This window comes from Elephas maximus, chromosome 5 (assembly GCF_024166365.1).
Source record: "Elephas maximus indicus isolate mEleMax1 chromosome 5, mEleMax1 primary haplotype, whole genome shotgun sequence".
Classification (NCBI taxonomy): domain Eukaryota; kingdom Metazoa; phylum Chordata; class Mammalia; order Proboscidea; family Elephantidae; genus Elephas; species Elephas maximus.
Window position 1 is genome coordinate 154,869,695 of NC_064823.1, and position 17,943 is coordinate 154,887,637.

The 17,943-nt window shown below is 45.9% G+C and overlaps 1 protein-coding gene and 1 pseudogene across 2 annotated transcripts in view; both read left to right on the forward strand.

Annotated features, from left to right (window-relative positions):
* Positions 1 to 12,190, forward strand: part of HS3ST1 (heparan sulfate-glucosamine 3-sulfotransferase 1) — a 42,077-nt gene extending 29,887 nt beyond the window's left edge. For both annotated transcript variants that reach the window (XM_049886503.1, XM_049886502.1), the window contains exon 2: positions 9,634 to 12,190. In XM_049886503.1, coding sequence (XP_049742460.1) covers positions 9,747 to 10,697 — 951 coding nt within the window. In that variant the 5' untranslated portion in view covers positions 9,634 to 9,746 and the 3' untranslated portion in view covers positions 10,698 to 12,190. The remainder of the gene's footprint in view (positions 1 to 9,633) is intronic.
* A 3,440-nt stretch (positions 12,191 to 15,630) lies between these two features.
* Positions 15,631 to 15,741, forward strand: LOC126077640 (uncharacterized; annotated as a pseudogene).
* The last annotated feature ends 2,202 nt before the right edge of the window (positions 15,742 to 17,943 follow it).

The window sequence follows — 17,943 nt, forward strand, 5'->3', positions numbered from 1 at the left end:
AGACTGGTGGTTTGGACCTACCTAGTGGCACTGTGGAAGAAAGGCCTGGCAACCTACTTTCATAAAGATTGCAGCCAAGAAAACCCTATGTAGGAGTTCCACTCTGTAACACATGGGATCACCAGGAGTTGGAGTCAACTCAACAGCACTGAGATTGTTACCTGCCTAGAGCTTCTTGCTTGTGCCAGTGGTCCTGCCATCTTTATTTGAGGGGCTGTGAAGACATCCTTCAGACAGAAGACAGGCATGAACCTTCTCAATACGTTAACTTTACTGCTCGTGAAATATTCTAGCTATTTCATTTTATTCGTGAATACTTTCCACTGGTGGGACTGAGAGAATATATTATACTTAATTACGTGTGCAATCTAGGTCATGATGTGAATTATGTAATAAGGAGACTTCAGGAGAAAATTAAAATATTTTTAAAGGGTTACTTCATAGCTTCCCCTCCTTTTTTAATTAAAATATTTTCCACACTCTTCGGGTGATCTTGTCCAACCTACATTAGAGATTTCCAACACCCTTTATAGCATCTGGTTTCTGTTTGGCTTTCTAGGGAATGGGACCCTCACTACCTTTTGAGACAGCCTTTTTTGTAATCGGACTTAGTTTTTCTCTCTATTAAATAAAAATCCTTTCCCTGTTACTTCCAGCCATTTGCTTAACTGTCTACTGCATTCGACAAGTATATTCAGCAAATAGGATCCAGCAGTGGTGATTCAGTGGTAAAATTCTCGCCTTCTGTTTGGAGGACCCGGGTTTGATTCCTGGCCAGTGTACCTCATGTGCAATCACCACCTGACTGTCAGTGGAGGCTTCTGTGTTGCTATGATGCTGAACAGGTTTCAGTGGAGCTCCCAGACCAGGAAGAAAGGCCTGGTGATCTGTTTCCAAAATCAGCCAGTGAAAACCCTATGAATCACAGCAGTCAGATCTGAAAGCGATCATGGGATGACCCAGGACAGGACAGAATGTTGTTCCATTGTGCATGGGTTGCCCTGGGTCGAGGTCTGACTCAAGGGCAGCTAACAACAACCTACTACATACCAGAAATTATGCCAGAGAAAGCCACAGACAAGGAGGCTCTGAAATTTACATTGCTCGATTGAGAGACAGATGGTGAACATGGAAATATAATTTCAGATGATATATGAGGAATATAAGATGGGAAAGAAAGTGATTAAAGAAAGGAGGTGGTTGATGTTGCAGGGAAAGCCAGACATTTGTAATAAAATCTGAAATACAATAAAGAGCCAGCCCCAGAACGCCTGGGGCATAGCAGTCCAGGAAGGGGAGACAAAAAAAAACAAGAGAAAACAGCTGCCATCCAAGCAATTCTGACTCATGGCAACCCTAAGTATGTAAGAGTAGAACTGTGCTCTGTAGGGTTTTCAATGGCTGATTTTTCAAAAGTAGATTGCCAGGCTTTTCTTTAGAAGCACCTCTGGGTGGAATCAAACCTCCAGTCTTTCAGTTAGCAGCCAAGCACTGAACCATTTGGACCACCCAGAAACTCTTTCCAGAAAGAGGGAATAGCAAATAAGAGGCCGAAAGGCTAGGATGAGTGTAGTGTGTTCAAAGGAGCAGAAAATTCAGTGTGATGGGAGCTTGGCTTGGTGAAGCAGAGTAGAGGTGAGTCCAGAAGGGCAGGTGTCTAAACTTGGCGCCTCTGGTACCTGGAAAGGAGTTCGGATTTAATTTCTAGTGCACGGAGAGCCTCGCTCTGGAAAATCTGGTGGGCTCTCCTTATGTTCCGCATGTCTGACATGTGGCTAACATCTTCACGGTGGGGCCCAAGGAAGCTTAGTGGTTCTGACACAAAGGACTCTGACTGATCACAGTAGGACGGCAGAAACAGCCTTCCCGATAATAGAAAGTGAACAGAGGTGGGGCTGCATCTCTCTTCAGAGCTATTAACCCATCTACAAAGGAAGGGAGGGGGTCCATTTTGCCCATCCTAGCAATTCTGGGGAGCCCCAGGGTGGTGTCAGTGGTGAATGAGCTTGGCAGCTGACTGAAATCTCGGTGGTTCTAGTCTCTCAGAGGCGGCTCAAAAGAAAGGCCGGGTGATCTACTACCAGAAAATCAGCCACTGAAAACCGTGTGGAGCACAGTTCTACGCTGACACACATGGGGTGGCGATGATGGGAGTCGATTCAATAGCAACTGGTTGGTAGCAAGCCTGGGGTCTTCACAGAAATTCTGTCCTTCATCAAAGAACGGGATATGCAACGGCCCCAAAGAATCAAGCCTAGGGTCCTGGGGACTACTTGCACACCAACCCCAGGCATCGCTGGGGAGGGGGTGAAAGGGACAGCGAGGTCCCTGGCTTTGCTGCCCAGACTGGGTTTGAATCCTAGTTTTGCCTCTAACTTGCTAGACAGACTACTTAACTTCTCTGAGTCTCACTTTCTCTTAATGATACGGGTTCTCTTGAGGATTTGCAGGGAGAATTCTAGAGAACCCTGTGTGCAAACTTGCCAGCCTATTCTCTGTCCCTTACCAGACCCCTCAGATGGGAGCTGTGAGCATTGCTTTTGTCCAGGGACTTGGCCTTAGCTCCAGGCTCTGTGGAGCACCTTATATCCAGGTCTGTGCCAGCTAAGGGCTCCCCACTTTCTTAAGGGCCCACTTGTTCAAGAAGCTCCCTGGTTAGCTTCTTGCAGGAGAATCATGGATTCAGCTGTGTGCTGCCTATACAGGCTCAAGCTTGCCTGCCTTGTCTTTTTCCTGCTCAGGAAGCTTCTAAGCTGTGCGTGAGTAAGGGGCCTTACTCTTCAGAGTGTGCTTTCCGTATTTAGAGAGCTCTCAGGTTAAGAGCAGCTGCTGTGGTCAGTGTCCCACGTTTCTCTGATGTCCCCCTCAGCCACACGTGGCCACAGCGTGCTTGAAATGTGGCCAGCCTAAATTGAAATGCGTGCTGGTGAAGACGTCGTACAAAAAAAAAAAAGAGAGAGACTATATCTTTAATGTATTTTGTGTGTTGGTTTGATAGTATCTTGGATATATTAGATTAATAGAATATATTAGTTTATATTTTTTAATGAAGTTCCTGGAAAATTATTTTAAAAAATGTGGTTCAGATATTTCTATATGAAAGTGCCAGTATGCATTATCTCATTTTGGTCTCAAAATAGCCATTTAAAAAAAAAAAAAAAGCCTGAGACCAGAAGAACTAGATGGTGCCTGACTACTACTCCTGGTTGCCCATACCAGGATCACAATAGAAGGTCCAGGTTGGAGTGGAGGAAAAAAAAGGGGAACAAAATTCAAATTCATAAAAAATATCAGATTTATTGGCCCAGGAGACTGGAAGAATACCCAGATTATGGCCCTTAGATACCCTTCTAACTTGGAACTGAAGCCATTCCCAGAGATCACGTTTCTGCCAAATAATAGACAGGCCTATAAAATAAGCAATAACACCCATGAGGAAAGTGCTCCTTAGGACACTCATCTATATGAGACCAAAAGGGCAACATCTGCCCAAAAGCAAAGATGAGAAGGCAGGAAGGGAGAGGAAAACTGGGCAAATGGAAATGGGTAACTCAGGATGGTAATGGGGAGAGTGCTGACACATTGCAGGGATGCAACCAATGTCACAGAATAATTTGTGTATAAACTATTGAATAGGAAAATAATTTGCTCTGTAAACTTGCACCTGAAGCACAATTAAAAAAAATTAAAAAAGCTACCGTTGACTCTGACTCATGGTGATCCAATGTGTGTCAGAGTAGAATTGTGCTCCATAGGCTTTTCATTGCTATGACCTTTTGGAGGCAGATTGCCAGCCCTTTCTTCTGAGGTGTCTCTGGGTGGGTTTGAACTGCTAGCCTTTCGGTTAGTAGCCCATTGCTTAATCACTTGTACCACCCTGGGACTTTGAATCATTTGGACCTTGTGGTATTGTTACCGTTTTTACAGAGGAAAACATTGAGACCAAGCAAGAGAGGCTAAGTCATTTGGGATAAGGTCAGAACTCCTTACTCTGTAGCCTGTGCAATTCCTTTTTTGACCCTTCTGCTAAATAAAATAAATGGATGTGTCTGACCACCTGCTGTGCATACCCCATGTATCAGCTGAGTCCAGAGTTGGCAACTTGGGGGCTGTGGCTGTGGGTCGTCGTTCTTTGAGACCTAACCATGCCATTATTTTATGTAAAGATCACAGGCATGCTTTTGGAACAGCACTGATAGCAGAAGGAACACAGAACTGGCATGCAGGGGCCAAAAATTGTAGACCTAGATTTTCTACATGAACTTGGGCTGGTCATCTCAGGGCCTCCTCACCTGTCAAGGAAAGGTGGGGACTAAATGAATCTCCTCTGCTCCAGTGTCCATCGTCCCGTTGTCAAGGTCACCACAGCCCAGCTGTCCAGGCATACAGGGTCAACTGAGCTTGGGGATCTTTTCTTGTGGAAAACTGTCATCGAAAGGTCCAGGCATCTGGCTTTGCCACTGGAAGTCCAAATTACCAAACCACCACAGGAGGACACTTACACCCAGTGGTCACTGTATGTGTGTGAGATTGTATGTTCACTATATATATATATAAATGTACATTTTTTAAAAAAATTGTCTTCCAGTTGACCCCAACTCATAGTGACCCTATAGGTCAGAGTAGAACTGCCCCACTGGGCTTCGAAGGAGTGGCTGGTGGATTCGAACTGCTTACCTTTTGGTTAACAGCCAAACATTTAACCACTGCGCCTCCAGGGCTCCATATAAATGTATATAGTATATGTAAGTGTACCTTTTATATGTATATATACACACACGTAAATATAATATGTGTGTAGTATATGAGTGTGTGAGACTATAACTTTTTGTTTTTCATTTATTTCAAATCTTTTTGGAAGGAGAAGGGACTAGTCTGGATATAAGTAAATACGTGTTGAGATGGTATAACAGTAGAAACACAGACCTTTGAAACTACTAACTGCCCAGGTTTTTTGTTTTTTTTTTTTGTAAAAGATAAATTTGTGTGCTTAGTCTCCCTGCCACTGTCTGCGGGTCACTCCCCTCTGGGAAGAAATTGCAGGTATTCACTCTGCTAACCAGGACACCTCAGGCAGAATGGAAGGAGCGTGACCAAGGCAGACAATAGGAATTTCAGACCCGGCCTCTGTCCCTGTCACCAAGGAGCTGAATGATTCGGTCTGCCTTGGTTTCCTGGGTCAGAATACAGAACCAGAGGATGAGGATAAAAATGTTCACCACACAGAGTAAAGCCATCTAGTGCTACTCCCTGCACCCCTGCCCCCGCCACACACACCCCAAACATGTAAAAGGCAATCACAACTAGTCCATTTGGTCAACCCACACAGACAGTTGAAAAGGAAATGGAATTTGACTAAAGCGTACTGAAACAGTCAGTGGACTAAAATAAATGGCCTGTTAAATTGAGCTCATCCAATCTGTCAGACCAACCTTAGACCACATCTTTGCTTGGCCATCCCTCCCTACATTTTTTTTTTTTCCCCTAAAGAGTTATGTCGGCCAGTCTCTCAGGTCCCTCTCCAATGCTCTGCGTTCTCTAAAGTCTGCCGTCGTTGTTAGCTCCCATGTAATCGGCCCCTGACTCGTGGTGACCCCGTACCCAGTGGGATCGGACTGTTGTGCTGATTTTCAGAAGTAAGCCTTTCTTCCTAGTTTGTCTAAGTCTGGAAGCTGTGTTGAACCTGTTCAGCATCACAGCGACAGGTAAGCCTCCATTGACAGAAGGATGGCGGCTGTGTATGAGATGCGTTGGCCGAGAACTGAACCAGGGTCTCCTGCCTCGGAGGTGAAAATTCTATCACTGAACCAGCACTGCCCCCCCCCCAAGGCTAACATCTGTTTAATTGCTTGCTCTTTAATATATGGTTTCAAAGAAGCTAATGCAATCAATATCTGAGAGAGCAAGATCAACTGATTTGATCATAAAAATGACAGCCCTGGATTTTGTTCTTCGTTTTACATCCTGGACAAGTTTAAACTGATGCAATGAATTTTAAACCTACCTGGAGTATAAAGGCGCCAATGAGTCCCTGGGTGGAGAATATTTTCACTGATTTTATAAATTCCACAGTCCCCAGGGCCGACCTATGTCTAATCCTGCCCTTCATGAGTTTCAACAGGAATCACTTAAGCGAGAGCTTCTGATTGCTTCTTTTTTGGGAGAGTGTCAAACACATACTGTTGTCTGCCATCCCCTTGAAAACCTGGACCATGACTCATTCGTCTTTGGAAACCCCATAGCGTGTATCCCAGCAATGCCTGTGTTCCTCAAGTTCCTTGAGGAACTTTAACACCTAAGTGTAATAAATATCAGGTGGGTGACGAGAACTATGATACGGGGAAGGCAGTTTTGGAAAGAGAGCCCTGCATTTATAGTTTTGAACTTGGACTCTGCCATTGTGTGTGTGTTTTAATTATACTTTAGGTGAAGGTTTACAGAACAAACTAGGTTCTCATCATACGGTACACATATTGTTTTGTGACTGTCTTAGTCATCTAGTGCTGCTACAAGTGGATGGCTTTAACAAAGAGAAATTTATTCTCTCACAGCCTAGTAGGTTACAAGTCCAAATTCAGGGTGTCAGCTCCAGGGGAAGGCTTTCTTTCTTTGTCAGCCCTGGAGGAAGGTCCTTGTCCTCAATCTTCCCCTAGTGGAGGAGCTTCTTAGGCACAGGGACCCCGGGCCGAAAGGACGTGCTCTGCTCCTCGTGCTGCTTTCTTGGTGGTATGAGGTCCCCAACTCTCTGCTTGCTTCTCTTTCCTTTTTATCTCAGAGAGATGAAAGGTGATACAGGCCACAACCCAGACAAACTCAGGATCAGGAATGTGACCTGGGTAAGGGTGGTATTACAATCCTACCCTAATCCTTTTTAACATAAAATTACAATCACAAAATGGAGGACAACCACAGAATACTAGGAATCATGGCCTAACCAAGTTGGTACACACATTTTTTGGGGGACATAATTCAATCCATGACAGTGACATTGGTTACCAACCCCATGACATCTCAACACTCTCCCTTCTCAACCTTGGGTTCCTTATTGCCAGCTTTCCTGTCCCCGCCTGCCTTCTAGTCCTTGCCCCTGTGCTGGTGTACCCCTTTACTCTCATTTTGTTTTGTGAACCTGTCTAATCTTTGGCTGAAGGGTGAATCTCAGGAGTGACTTCATTACTGAACTAAAAGAGTATTCGGGGGCCATATTCTCAGGGTTTCTACAGTCTCTGTCAGGCCAGTAAGTCTGGTCTCTTTTTGTGAGTTAGAATTTTGTTCTACATTTTTCTCCAGCTCTGATCGGGACTCTCTATGGTGATCCCTGCCAGAGCAGTCAGTGGTGGTAGCCAGGCACCATGTAGTTGTGCTGGACTCAGTCTGGTGGAGGCGTGATGGTTGTGTTCCATTTAGACTTTTGGACTAATATTTTCCTCGTTTCTTTGGTTTTCTTCATTCTCCCTTGTTCTTGACAGGGTAAGACCAGTGGAGTATCTTAGATGGCCACTCAAAAGCTTTAAAGACCCCAGACACTACTCGCCAAAGCAGAGTGTAGATTTTTGTGTTTTGGGGCAAGGACCAACTCATCTCTAAATTGGTGGTGATACCTGTCCTGCCTTCTCACCTTACAGGGCTGTGGTGAGGGTCAGCTCGTCAGACTGTGAGGCCACCTTGTACGTTTGAAAGCTTTGTGCACGTGCAGGCAGCATTTCCCCTGGGAAAATGAGTGCACATACTCCTGTGCTACCACCGTCACTCGTGTCACGCTGACGCCAGTATTCAGGTTGCATCAGATAACCTTTGCCAAATTCATGCTCCAGTAAAAACCACCCCAAACCCCAGTGGCTTAAAACCACAGTCATGCATTCTCACTCATGAGCTGGGATGGCTGTGCCACACCCTATGGACTTGTGGGGTGTCTCCGCTGCATGTGTCTCCCATCCTCCTTTGGAACCAGGGTCCGGCCAGGGTACCTTCTTCTCATGGTGATGGCAGAAATGCAAGAGGGAAGTGGAAATACCCAGGGCCTGTTCAGGCCTAGGCAGGGACTGGCACATTGTCACTTTGCCCACACGCTATTGGCCAAGCCCAAATCAGGTTGCTGGGAAGCATAGTCCCCCCACACCGAGGCCATAGCAAGTGACAGATGCAGGGAGGGGTGAAGAATGGAACTGGTCATTTAACCTTCCATACATGTTCAACTGCCTCTTGGATCGGGAGCCGCTAGAGGGCAGGACTGATGCCTGCTTTGATGTTACCGGCCCCTCTGCCTGGGCCTGGTGGGTAATAGGTATTTCATTGCTGCTAGCTGATTTTTAGCTGAAGTCCAAACCGCCTTTCCAACTCTTTCCTTTATAGTAGGAGTTGGCAAACTGACCCACTCAGTGGACTAAATCTGACTCTGGGTGTGTATGGCCAGAGAGGTAAACATTTATATGGTTGAAAAACTTCGTAAGAATAATTTGGACATTAAATTTATATGAACATCAAGTTTCAGTGTTTTTTTATAAATAGTTTTATTGGAACACAGCCACATCCATTTGTTTACATATTGTCTGTGGCTGCTTTGGAATCCGCAAATGGTTAACTTGCTTGGCTACTAACAGAAAGGCTGGAGGTTTGAGTATACACAGAGGTGCCACCGAAGAAAGGTCTGGCAGTCTGTTTCCTAAAAATCAGCGATTGAAAACTTTCTGGCGCACATGTCTACCCTGATGCACATCGGGTCACCATGAGTCAGAGTCTGCACTATAGCAGCTATTTTCTTGTTTGGTTGGTTGGATGATTTTTTTTTTTTTTTTTTAACGGCTGCTTTTGAGCTATAGGAAACCCTGGTGGCATAGTGGTTAAAAGCTACAGCTACTAACCAAAAGGTCAGCAGTTCGAATCCACCAGGCGCTCTTTGGAAACTCTATAGGACAGTTCTTCTCTGGCCTATAGGGTCACTATGAGTTAAAATCCACTTGATGGCAACGGGTTTGGTTTTTTGGTTTGGTTTTTGAGCTATAAGGAGCCCTGGTGGTGCAATGGTTAGAGGCTCAGCTGCTAACTGAAAGATTGATGGTTCGAACCTACCAGTGGCTCCGTGGGAGAAAATACCTGGAAATCTTCTCTGGTAAAGATTACAGCCTTGGAAACCCTGTGGGGTAGTTCTGCTCTGTCCTACAGGGTAGCTGCGAGCCGAAGCTGGGCACACAGCTACATTAGAGATAGAGTTGCCCATAGGTGGCGCAGTTGCACTGACAGCTAACCTAAAGGTTGGCAGGTCTAGCCGACTGTGGAAGATGGTACTGTGGAAGAAAAGGCCTCCCGATCTGCTTCTGTTGAGACTGCAGTCAAGAAAACCCTATGGAGCAGCTCTACCTTGTAAGGCGCGTGCGGTCGCGGTGAGTTGGAATGACTCACCTGGCAACTAACAACAAGAACGGAGCTATAGCAGCACAATTGGGGTGGTTGATGCCACAGAGACCCACAGAGCCTAAAACATACCGTGCCTGACCTGTTACAGTTAGAGCTTGTCACCCCCCTACTTTATAAAGATGGTAGGGGTGCAGGGAAGGGAATAGGCTCACTTAGGCCAGAGTTGTTAGCCCCTAAGTGCTACATTTTGGGTTAATACTTTCCTCCCTTCTTCCCTAGTAATCGGCGGCCTGCGACATCCATGTGTCACTGACCAGCAGGAGGCATCCCCCCACGGCAGCACTTCATGACCCAGTGGCGCCCGGCCCACTGAAGCCACGGTGGTGTCCAGCATGGCCGCGCTGCTCCTGGGCGCGGTGCTGCTGGTGGCCCAGCCGCAGCTAGTGCCTTCCCGCCCCGTCGCCGCGGGCACCGAGGCCCCAGACCAGCCAGGCCGGGAGGAGCTGCTGCAGCAGGTGGCCACGCTGGCAGACGACCACCTCCCGGACAGCGCGGCACCCAACGGCTCCGCCCGGCAGCTCCCGCAGACGATCATCATCGGCGTGCGCAAGGGCGGCACGCGCGCGCTGCTGGAGATGCTCAGCCTGCACCCCGACGTGGCGGCCGCCGAGAACGAGGTACACTTCTTCGACTGGGAGGAGCACTACAGCCACGGCCTGGGCTGGTACCTCAGCCAGATGCCCCTCTCGTCGCCGCACCAGCTCACGGTGGAGAAGACCCCCGCGTACTTCACGTCGCCCAAAGTGCCTGCACGGGTCCACAGCATGAACCCGGCCATCCGGCTGCTGCTCATCCTGCGCGACCCGTCAGAGCGCGTGCTGTCCGACTACACCCAAGTGTTCTACAACCACGTGCAGAAGCGCAAGCCCTACCCATCCATCGAGCAGGTCCTGGTGCGCGACGGCCGCCTCAACGTGGACTACAAGGCGCTCAACCGCAGCCTTTACCACGTGCACATGCAGAACTGGCTGCGCTTCTTCCCGCTGCACCACATCCACATCGTCGACGGCGACCAGCTCATCAGGGACCCCTTCCCCGAGATCCAGAAGGTGGAGAGGTTCCTGAAGCTGGCGCCGCAGATCCACGCCTCGAACTTCTACTTTAACAAAACCAAGGGCTTTTACTGCCTGCGGGACGGCGGCCGGGACCGCTGCTTGCATGAGTCCAAAGGCCGGGCACATCCCCACGTCGACCCCAAACTCCTCAGTAAACTGCACGAATACTTCCACGAGCCAAATAAGAAGTTCTTTGAGCTGGTCGGTAGAACATTTGACTGGCACTGATTGCGATCGGCTAGATCTCAGAACATTTTCTGTTCTAAGTTCCACTGTACAGTTAGAGGGGGGGAAAGAATTTTAAAAGGGCATTTAAGCTATAATTTATTTGTAAAATCCATAAATTCCTTCTGTACAGTATTAGATTCACAATTGCCATATATACTAGGTATATTTTTCTACTTGTTAAATTGAGGGCATTTTGTATTGTTTTTCATGGTTGTTAACATTGTGTAATATGTCTCTATATGAAGGAACTAAAATATTTCACTGAAAAAAAAAAAAAAGTTTTTCTGGAGACGTTGTCTTTTTTTAATAGAATTAACTTGCCCCCAACACAAAATAGCTGTCTGTGTCACATTCATTGCAGGATCTCTATTCCTTTGTAATTTTAAAAAAACAAAGAAAGAAAAATGGGCTTTCTTTTTTTTTTCCATCTCTATTATGCCTCTGCTTTCCTCTCCTTTCTGCATTGCTCATTTTAATTTTTAATGTCTTGTTGTGGCCATCAGATTTATTTTTTACTTGCATTGTAAGATTTATGTTCAGTGAGATTCCCTGTTATTCTTGGAAATGGCAATTTCACCTATTCTGGACTTCAGCAATTCTGGGCAAGGCCCTGAGTGTGGATGTTAACCCCATGTAAACTCAAAATGGACAAAGCAATATTAATGACCAAAAAAAAAAAAAAAACCAAGCCAGTTGCCCTTGAGTCTATTCTGATTCATGGTGACCCCATGTGTGTCAGAGTAAAACTGTGCTCCTCAAGGTGTTCAATGGCTGATTTTTCTGAAATAGATCGCCCGGCCTTTCTTCCAAGGTGCCTGTGGGTGAAATGAAACCTCCAACCTTCCTAATAGCAACTGAGCACATTAATTCGTTGTACCACCCAAGGACTCCATATTAAGGACAGGGGAGTATTTGATGACTGCAGTAGGTTCTAGGGGATTCATGTTGGCTCTAAATACTCTAAAGAGTATTTGCATCACTCCCACCGCAATGGCTGAGATCTATGAAAGGGGAGATTAAACTTTGATCTTGGGGTTCTATACTTTGTCCCAGGTGGCAGTGAACTTCCTGAAAGTCACTTAAAATAGAAAGGAGAAATTGCAGAATCAATGTGGTCCCCATACTGCAGATGGCTGTGAAAAGCTGACTAAAGGGGTAGCTATTTGTTTAGGCTGGTAACCTGTTTATTTCCTGAAAGCTCAATGTGCATTTATAGATGTATCTATCCATTGCATTGAGATACAAATTTATATCTCAAATAAATTATTTAAAACTCAGCTGTGCATGTGGACTTCTGAAGATGAAAGAGAATTTAAATCCCTAAGGGTTCAAATTGCTAAAAGAAAAGGGCAGAGTGGAGGGTAGTACCTAAGGAACCTCCTGCATCTGCCCTCAGAGGGAAGAGGCCAAGAGTTCACTTCCAGTTCTGCTCCTGAACAGCTGCGTTATAGGAGGTGGGTCCGTAAGTCCCTCTGAGCTGGTTTTCTCATGCAGCCTGCATTCATTCAGTCAGCCTTGGTCAGAATTAAATAAATGGCTTTTCTTATCATTTCAAACAGATTCATTACCGTAAAACAGAAAATGCAAACAAGCAAAATAAACCTGCTTCCTGACATAGCTTGTACTTAAGGACGAGGAAAGAACCTGATATTATTGATGGTCTCCTACTTGTAAGAACTAAATTAAATTTCCCCGAGCGAGCCCAGGAGGCAGGAATCATGATGGCAAGTTCGCAGGGGGAGGAAATGGGCCCAGAGAACATGTGAGGCACTTGCCCAAGGTCACAGTCACCATAAAAGTCAGGGCTTGCAGTCCACTCTATGTCTCTATGGAACCAAAGCTCAGGTTATCTGTTTATTTCTATGCGACTCTTTCTGAGCTTCAACAGGAAAGTCCTGAATTTGGAGACAGTTTCTCTTGGCGTATCCCATTCCTGGTGCCAAATGTCTTCCATCTCCAGAAGTATGCCTCGGCCAGAGGGAAGAATTAAGAATGAGCCTGTATTATTCTCAGCAGTGCTATTGGGGAAGTGAGTCACCTCGGTTAGGTCTGGGTAGCTCCAGCCAGGCCTGACCTCAGCACGGCCCATGCCCCACCCCAGGCTGTGCCTGGGCTGCGTAGAGTGCCCCCACCTCTTCAGATCCTGAGTGACCACCAACTCCCAGAGGGTGCGGCAGAAATATTTATAGCAGACTTCCTGTTGATATACTTGAATCTTCAGAAAGCTTCCTTCTGCAGCACATCACTGAACCTCCTTTCCATCCTATCCATTCGAGAGCTGAGAAAAGAGAGGCCCAGAAGGCTTAAGCCGAGTTTCTAAGGCTGCCCAGGAATTTGGTGACTGAGCACAAACACCAGTGTGAACCTTCTGACTCTCCAGTGGATGCACTTTGTAAAATACCTATTAGTGCCTGCGCTCTGATGGGATTAGTAGGGTTGTAGCATGGACTCTTGGGACAAGGGGTCATGGGTAAGAAAGGTGGAAGGCTGAAACAGGGATGAAGACCTGATCTATCTGTTGGGGCTGGCACAGTTGGTGATAGGTGGTAGTCCCATGTAAAATGATCAGTGCGTATAAGTAAATGCCAAAAATTGTTGATTTGAGGGTGGAGAATTGTGACTAAGAGTGTGGCCATGCAGGTCTACCCGTGGCAAGGAATCAGGGGTCCTACTGCTATGTGTCTTGATATTTTTATGGTGGAGCCCAAACCAACCTTCTGGAAGATTAGAGGGGTAAGAAGCCATCGTTCCACACTTAGCCCAGGTACTGAGATCTCGTCCGACTAACTCAGGTTCAGAGGTCCTGCAGGAGATGCGGGCCCACCCTGATAGAAGTTAAAATGTAGTGACTCGGGCCGAATGAGCACCTGGGCCCTCCCAAGCACACCTAGTACCAATTCACCTGCCCTGACTGGCCCAAGCTCAGCAGCCTACCTGGGGCCTCTAGGTGGTTCCCTCCACAGAGGGGGCTGACGGCGGCTTAGCAGGAGAGGCTAGCTGTTTTATCTGGAATATGCGCTGCATTGGATGCACTTTCTGGCCGGACAGTCCCTCCTCCCTCCCTCTCAGGAGTTAGACAGTGCTGAAATCCTGTGAACACTATTTGGTTATCAACTCACAGCCTGAAATTGTGCTAGTGTAGCAAAAGTGAAGTGCCTCTGCACCCAGGGTGCCATGCTCCTTCTATCCCGGGAGACTGTTACTCAGCTAAAGGGGGAAGTAGGGCAGAAGAGGCCAGAGCCCTACATGCCTGCTGCTTGCAGGGGTGGAGTCAGAGGTCACCTCTAAGAGTTTTATTCTTCCTTTTTTTTTTTTTTTTGAGCCTCTAAGAAGTCCCTAAGGAGCCCTGGTGGCACAGTGGTTAAATGTTCAACTGTTAACCACCGAGGGGTAGGTGGTTGGAACCACCAGCTGCTCCACGGGAGAAAGATGTGGCAGTTTGCTCCTGTAAAGATTACAGCCTTGAAAACCCTATGGGGCAGTTCTACTCTGTCCTATAGGATCACCGTGAGTCAGAATTGACTCAACAGCAAAGCGTTTGGTTCTTTTTTTGTTTGTTAATAGGTCCCTGTTTGGCACAAATGGTTTGCACTCAACTACTAACTGAAAAGTTTGTGTTTTGAACCCACCCAGCAGTGCTGTGGAAGAAAGTCCTGACGATCTGTTTCCATAAAGATTATAGCCAAGAAAACCCTATGGAACTCAGTTCTACTCTGTAACTCATGAGGTTACCAGGAGTCGGAACCGATTTGACAGCAACTAGTTTGGTTTTACTATGTGCCTAGCAAGGTATTAAGCAAGCCCTCAGGAGAATAATAGAAAATGCAAGAGGAACCAAAAGTTATTCATAGTTCTGGGTTTAAATTAAAAAAGATGAGATGAGATGAGATGAGATGAGATGAGATGAGATGAGATGAGATGAGATGAGATGAGATGAGATGAGATGAGGAAGCCAAGGAAATGGCATTTAGCTGTGTGCTTGAACTTTCTCATTTCATTCAACCCTAGCCCGGGAGGAGTCAACTAGTCCCATTAAAGAGAGGAAAAAACTGAGGTATAAGAAATGGCTCAGCCCTAGAGTCATTATTTATTTGGTTTATTTTTAAAAGTAGAAAGAGAGAAACAGTACCGGCTCTAGGGGGATAGTTGTACAGAGATGGGGGGTACTGGCATCAAGTAGCACAAGTAGAAGGTCAGAGATGGCAGAGACTCCCCCACTACTTGGATTCCCAGAAACAGTAAGAAATCAGTAGTCTTCCCAAAGGTCACTTCACAGAGATATGACCCAGATCATATAACTTATGGACAATAGGGACCCTGCCCTTTCCATGGGAAAGTTTCTTGGAAGAATTGCACGGGGCCAGAGCATGGAAGGCAATGGGCGTAAAGAGAGCAGGACATTCTGGGCAAGGACAGCTTGAGGAACCAAGACAAGTGATGATGGAGTGGGAGGTGAGGAGATGAAGGCAAGAAACTTGTCTACTGGACACACCAAATAGATTAAACCCATTGAAAGTCCAGTGTGTGTCAGGTACTTGTGACCTCGAAATCTGTTTACCAAGGCAGAAGTTTTGGAAGCCTACTCAGCAGGCAACCATGAGTTTTTGTCTCCCATCCAGGTGTATCTGTAATTAAAAATGTCATTTAATGGTCACCCACTATGTGTTTGACATTTTAAATATGCCACTTCTAATCCACATAACTCCAAGAAGTGAGAAATGTTATGCTAATCTTAAGAGGAGGACACTCAGGCTCTGGAGTCAAGACTTGCCCACGATGACAGAACCATTGTTACAGTGGGAATTTAGTCTCCAATGCCTTAGCTCTTTCTGCTCAGGTTTTTTTTTTTTTTTCTTTCTGAGTCCATCCAATTGCTGGTAATAGCAGTGTTATGGATTGAATTGTGTCACCAAAAAAGACATATTGAAGCCCTAGAGAAGGTTAGCACTCCCCTTGACAAGGATGGAAGAGGCCTTCAGGCCTTACAACACACTTACGGTTAAGACGTTGCCACTCACTTTGTGGCATCTAACCACAGTTTTGGAGTCCTGGTGGCACAGTGATTAAGAGTTCAGCTGCTAATCAAAAAGGTTCAAATCACCAGCCGCTCCTTAGAAACTCTGTGGAGCAGTTCTACTCTGCCTATAACCTATAGCGTAGCTATGAATCAGAATCTACTGCAACAATTTTTTTTCCCCTACCCTCAGTACCTATGAAGGCAACCATGGTTGAAGATAGGGTCTTTGAAGATGTTTTAGTTCAGATAGCATGAGGCCGTACTGGAGTAGGGTGGGTCCTAACACAATATGACTGTTGCCCTTATAAAAAGAGAAGAGACACAGAGGGAAGAAGCCCAGGTAAAGTTGGAGGCAGAGATAGAGTTATGCTGTAGCTGTAACCCAAGGAGTGCCGAGGATTGCCAAGAACCACCAGAAGCTAAAAGAAGCAAGGAAGTGCCTTCAGAGAGATCATGGCCCTGCATCCAGAACTGTGAGAGAATACATTTCTATTGTATTAAGCCACCCAGTTTGTGATACTTTGATATGGCAGTCCAAGGAAACTAACCCAGGCAGGATAGTAAGGCATGGTTAGATAGATCAGTTTAGTTGATTGGCTAGGGTGTTTGGGTCTAGTTCACCCTGGTATTAAGTGCTTTACTACATTTTCCTCAAATTTCTTGGTTAGATTTAAAAAAAAAAAAAAAAATCCACTGCTGTCTAGTCAATTCTGACTCATGGCGACCCCATGTCTGGGTGGCACAAGTGGTTTGTAATTGACTGCTAACCTAAAGGTTGGTAGTTCAAACCCACCCAGCCCCTCTGTGGAAGAAAGGCCTGATAATCTGCTTCTGTAAAGATTGTAGCCAAGAAAACCCTATTCCGTAATACATGAGGTCACCCAGCTAAGTAACCTGAAAGAAATAGTAACTAGAGTCAGGATACCTGGGTGTGACTCCTGGCTCTACTAATTATTACCCTTGTGGCCTTAGGTTCAAACTCTCAGAGCCGTAATTTCCTTCTCTGTATAAATGGGCTCATGTTTGCAACTCTGTTTTCAGAGAAATTCAGTGATATAAAGTAGGTAAAACCTATAAACTTGGTGGATATGTGGCTTAGTGGTTAAGAGCATGAAGGACCTTGAGAGACAGACCAAAAGTGGTCTTGAACCTGGGTTCATCTTCTCTCTGCTATGTGACTGCAGCAGTGGCTGTTGGTGCCCCAACTAGATGCCATGTACCAGGGCAGTGCCCTATCCCAAAGCTGCATGAAGGTTGGTTGCTAATACCTCACCCTGTACTATTTTCTGGAATATTTCCCTTAGTTAGCAGGAAGATGACTGGAAAATCATGCCCACCATGCTCCCCCCTCCCCACTCCACTTTCCTTGGAACGCAGTCTGTCATTGATGAACAACATGGAGTAAAGGATGGACATCCTTGCCTTGAGGCAGGATAACCTCTGTGGTACAACTCATGTTCCAGATCTTTTGTGATTAATTTGACGCTCTGAGGAGTCCCTGGGTTGTGCAAATAGTTAACACACTCAGTTGTTAATTGAAAAGTTGGAGGCTTGAGTCTACCCAGAAAAAAAAAAAAAACAGTGCCATCGAGTCAATTCTGACTCATAGCGAAGCGACCCTATAGGACAGAGTAGAACTGCCCCATAGAGTTTCCAAGGAGTGCCTGGCAGATTTGAATTGCCAACCTTTTGGCTAGCAACCGTAACACTTAACCACTATGCCACCAGGGTTTCCATAGTCTACCCAGAGGTACCTCAAAAGAAAGGCTTGGTGATCTACTTTAGAAAAATCATCCATTGAACACTGTATGGAGCACAGTTCTACCCTGACACACATGGGGTTGCCATGAGTTGGAGTCAACCTGACAGCAACTGAAAAGACTTCTCAGAAACAACATTTTTGCTTAGTTTCTTCCCCCACTTTATCCAGTGTCCCTCACTGCCTTACCTATTTCTTCCACGAACCCATTCTCAATAAATGACTTGCCCAAAAATACAAGAGTCCACGCTTCAAATTTGTTTCTAGATCATCCAGCCTAAGACAGTGACTTTGTATAAATGCCTTATTCTCTCTGAATATGAAATATTGTATAGATAATTCATTCAAACAACTGGGCTATTCTAATTTTCACAATTAAAGGAGAGACAGTAGGGAATGAGGCTATTTCATTGGCTGGCACATAATAAGCGTTAAACACAATAGTAGATAAAGCTGTTAGCAAGTATTAG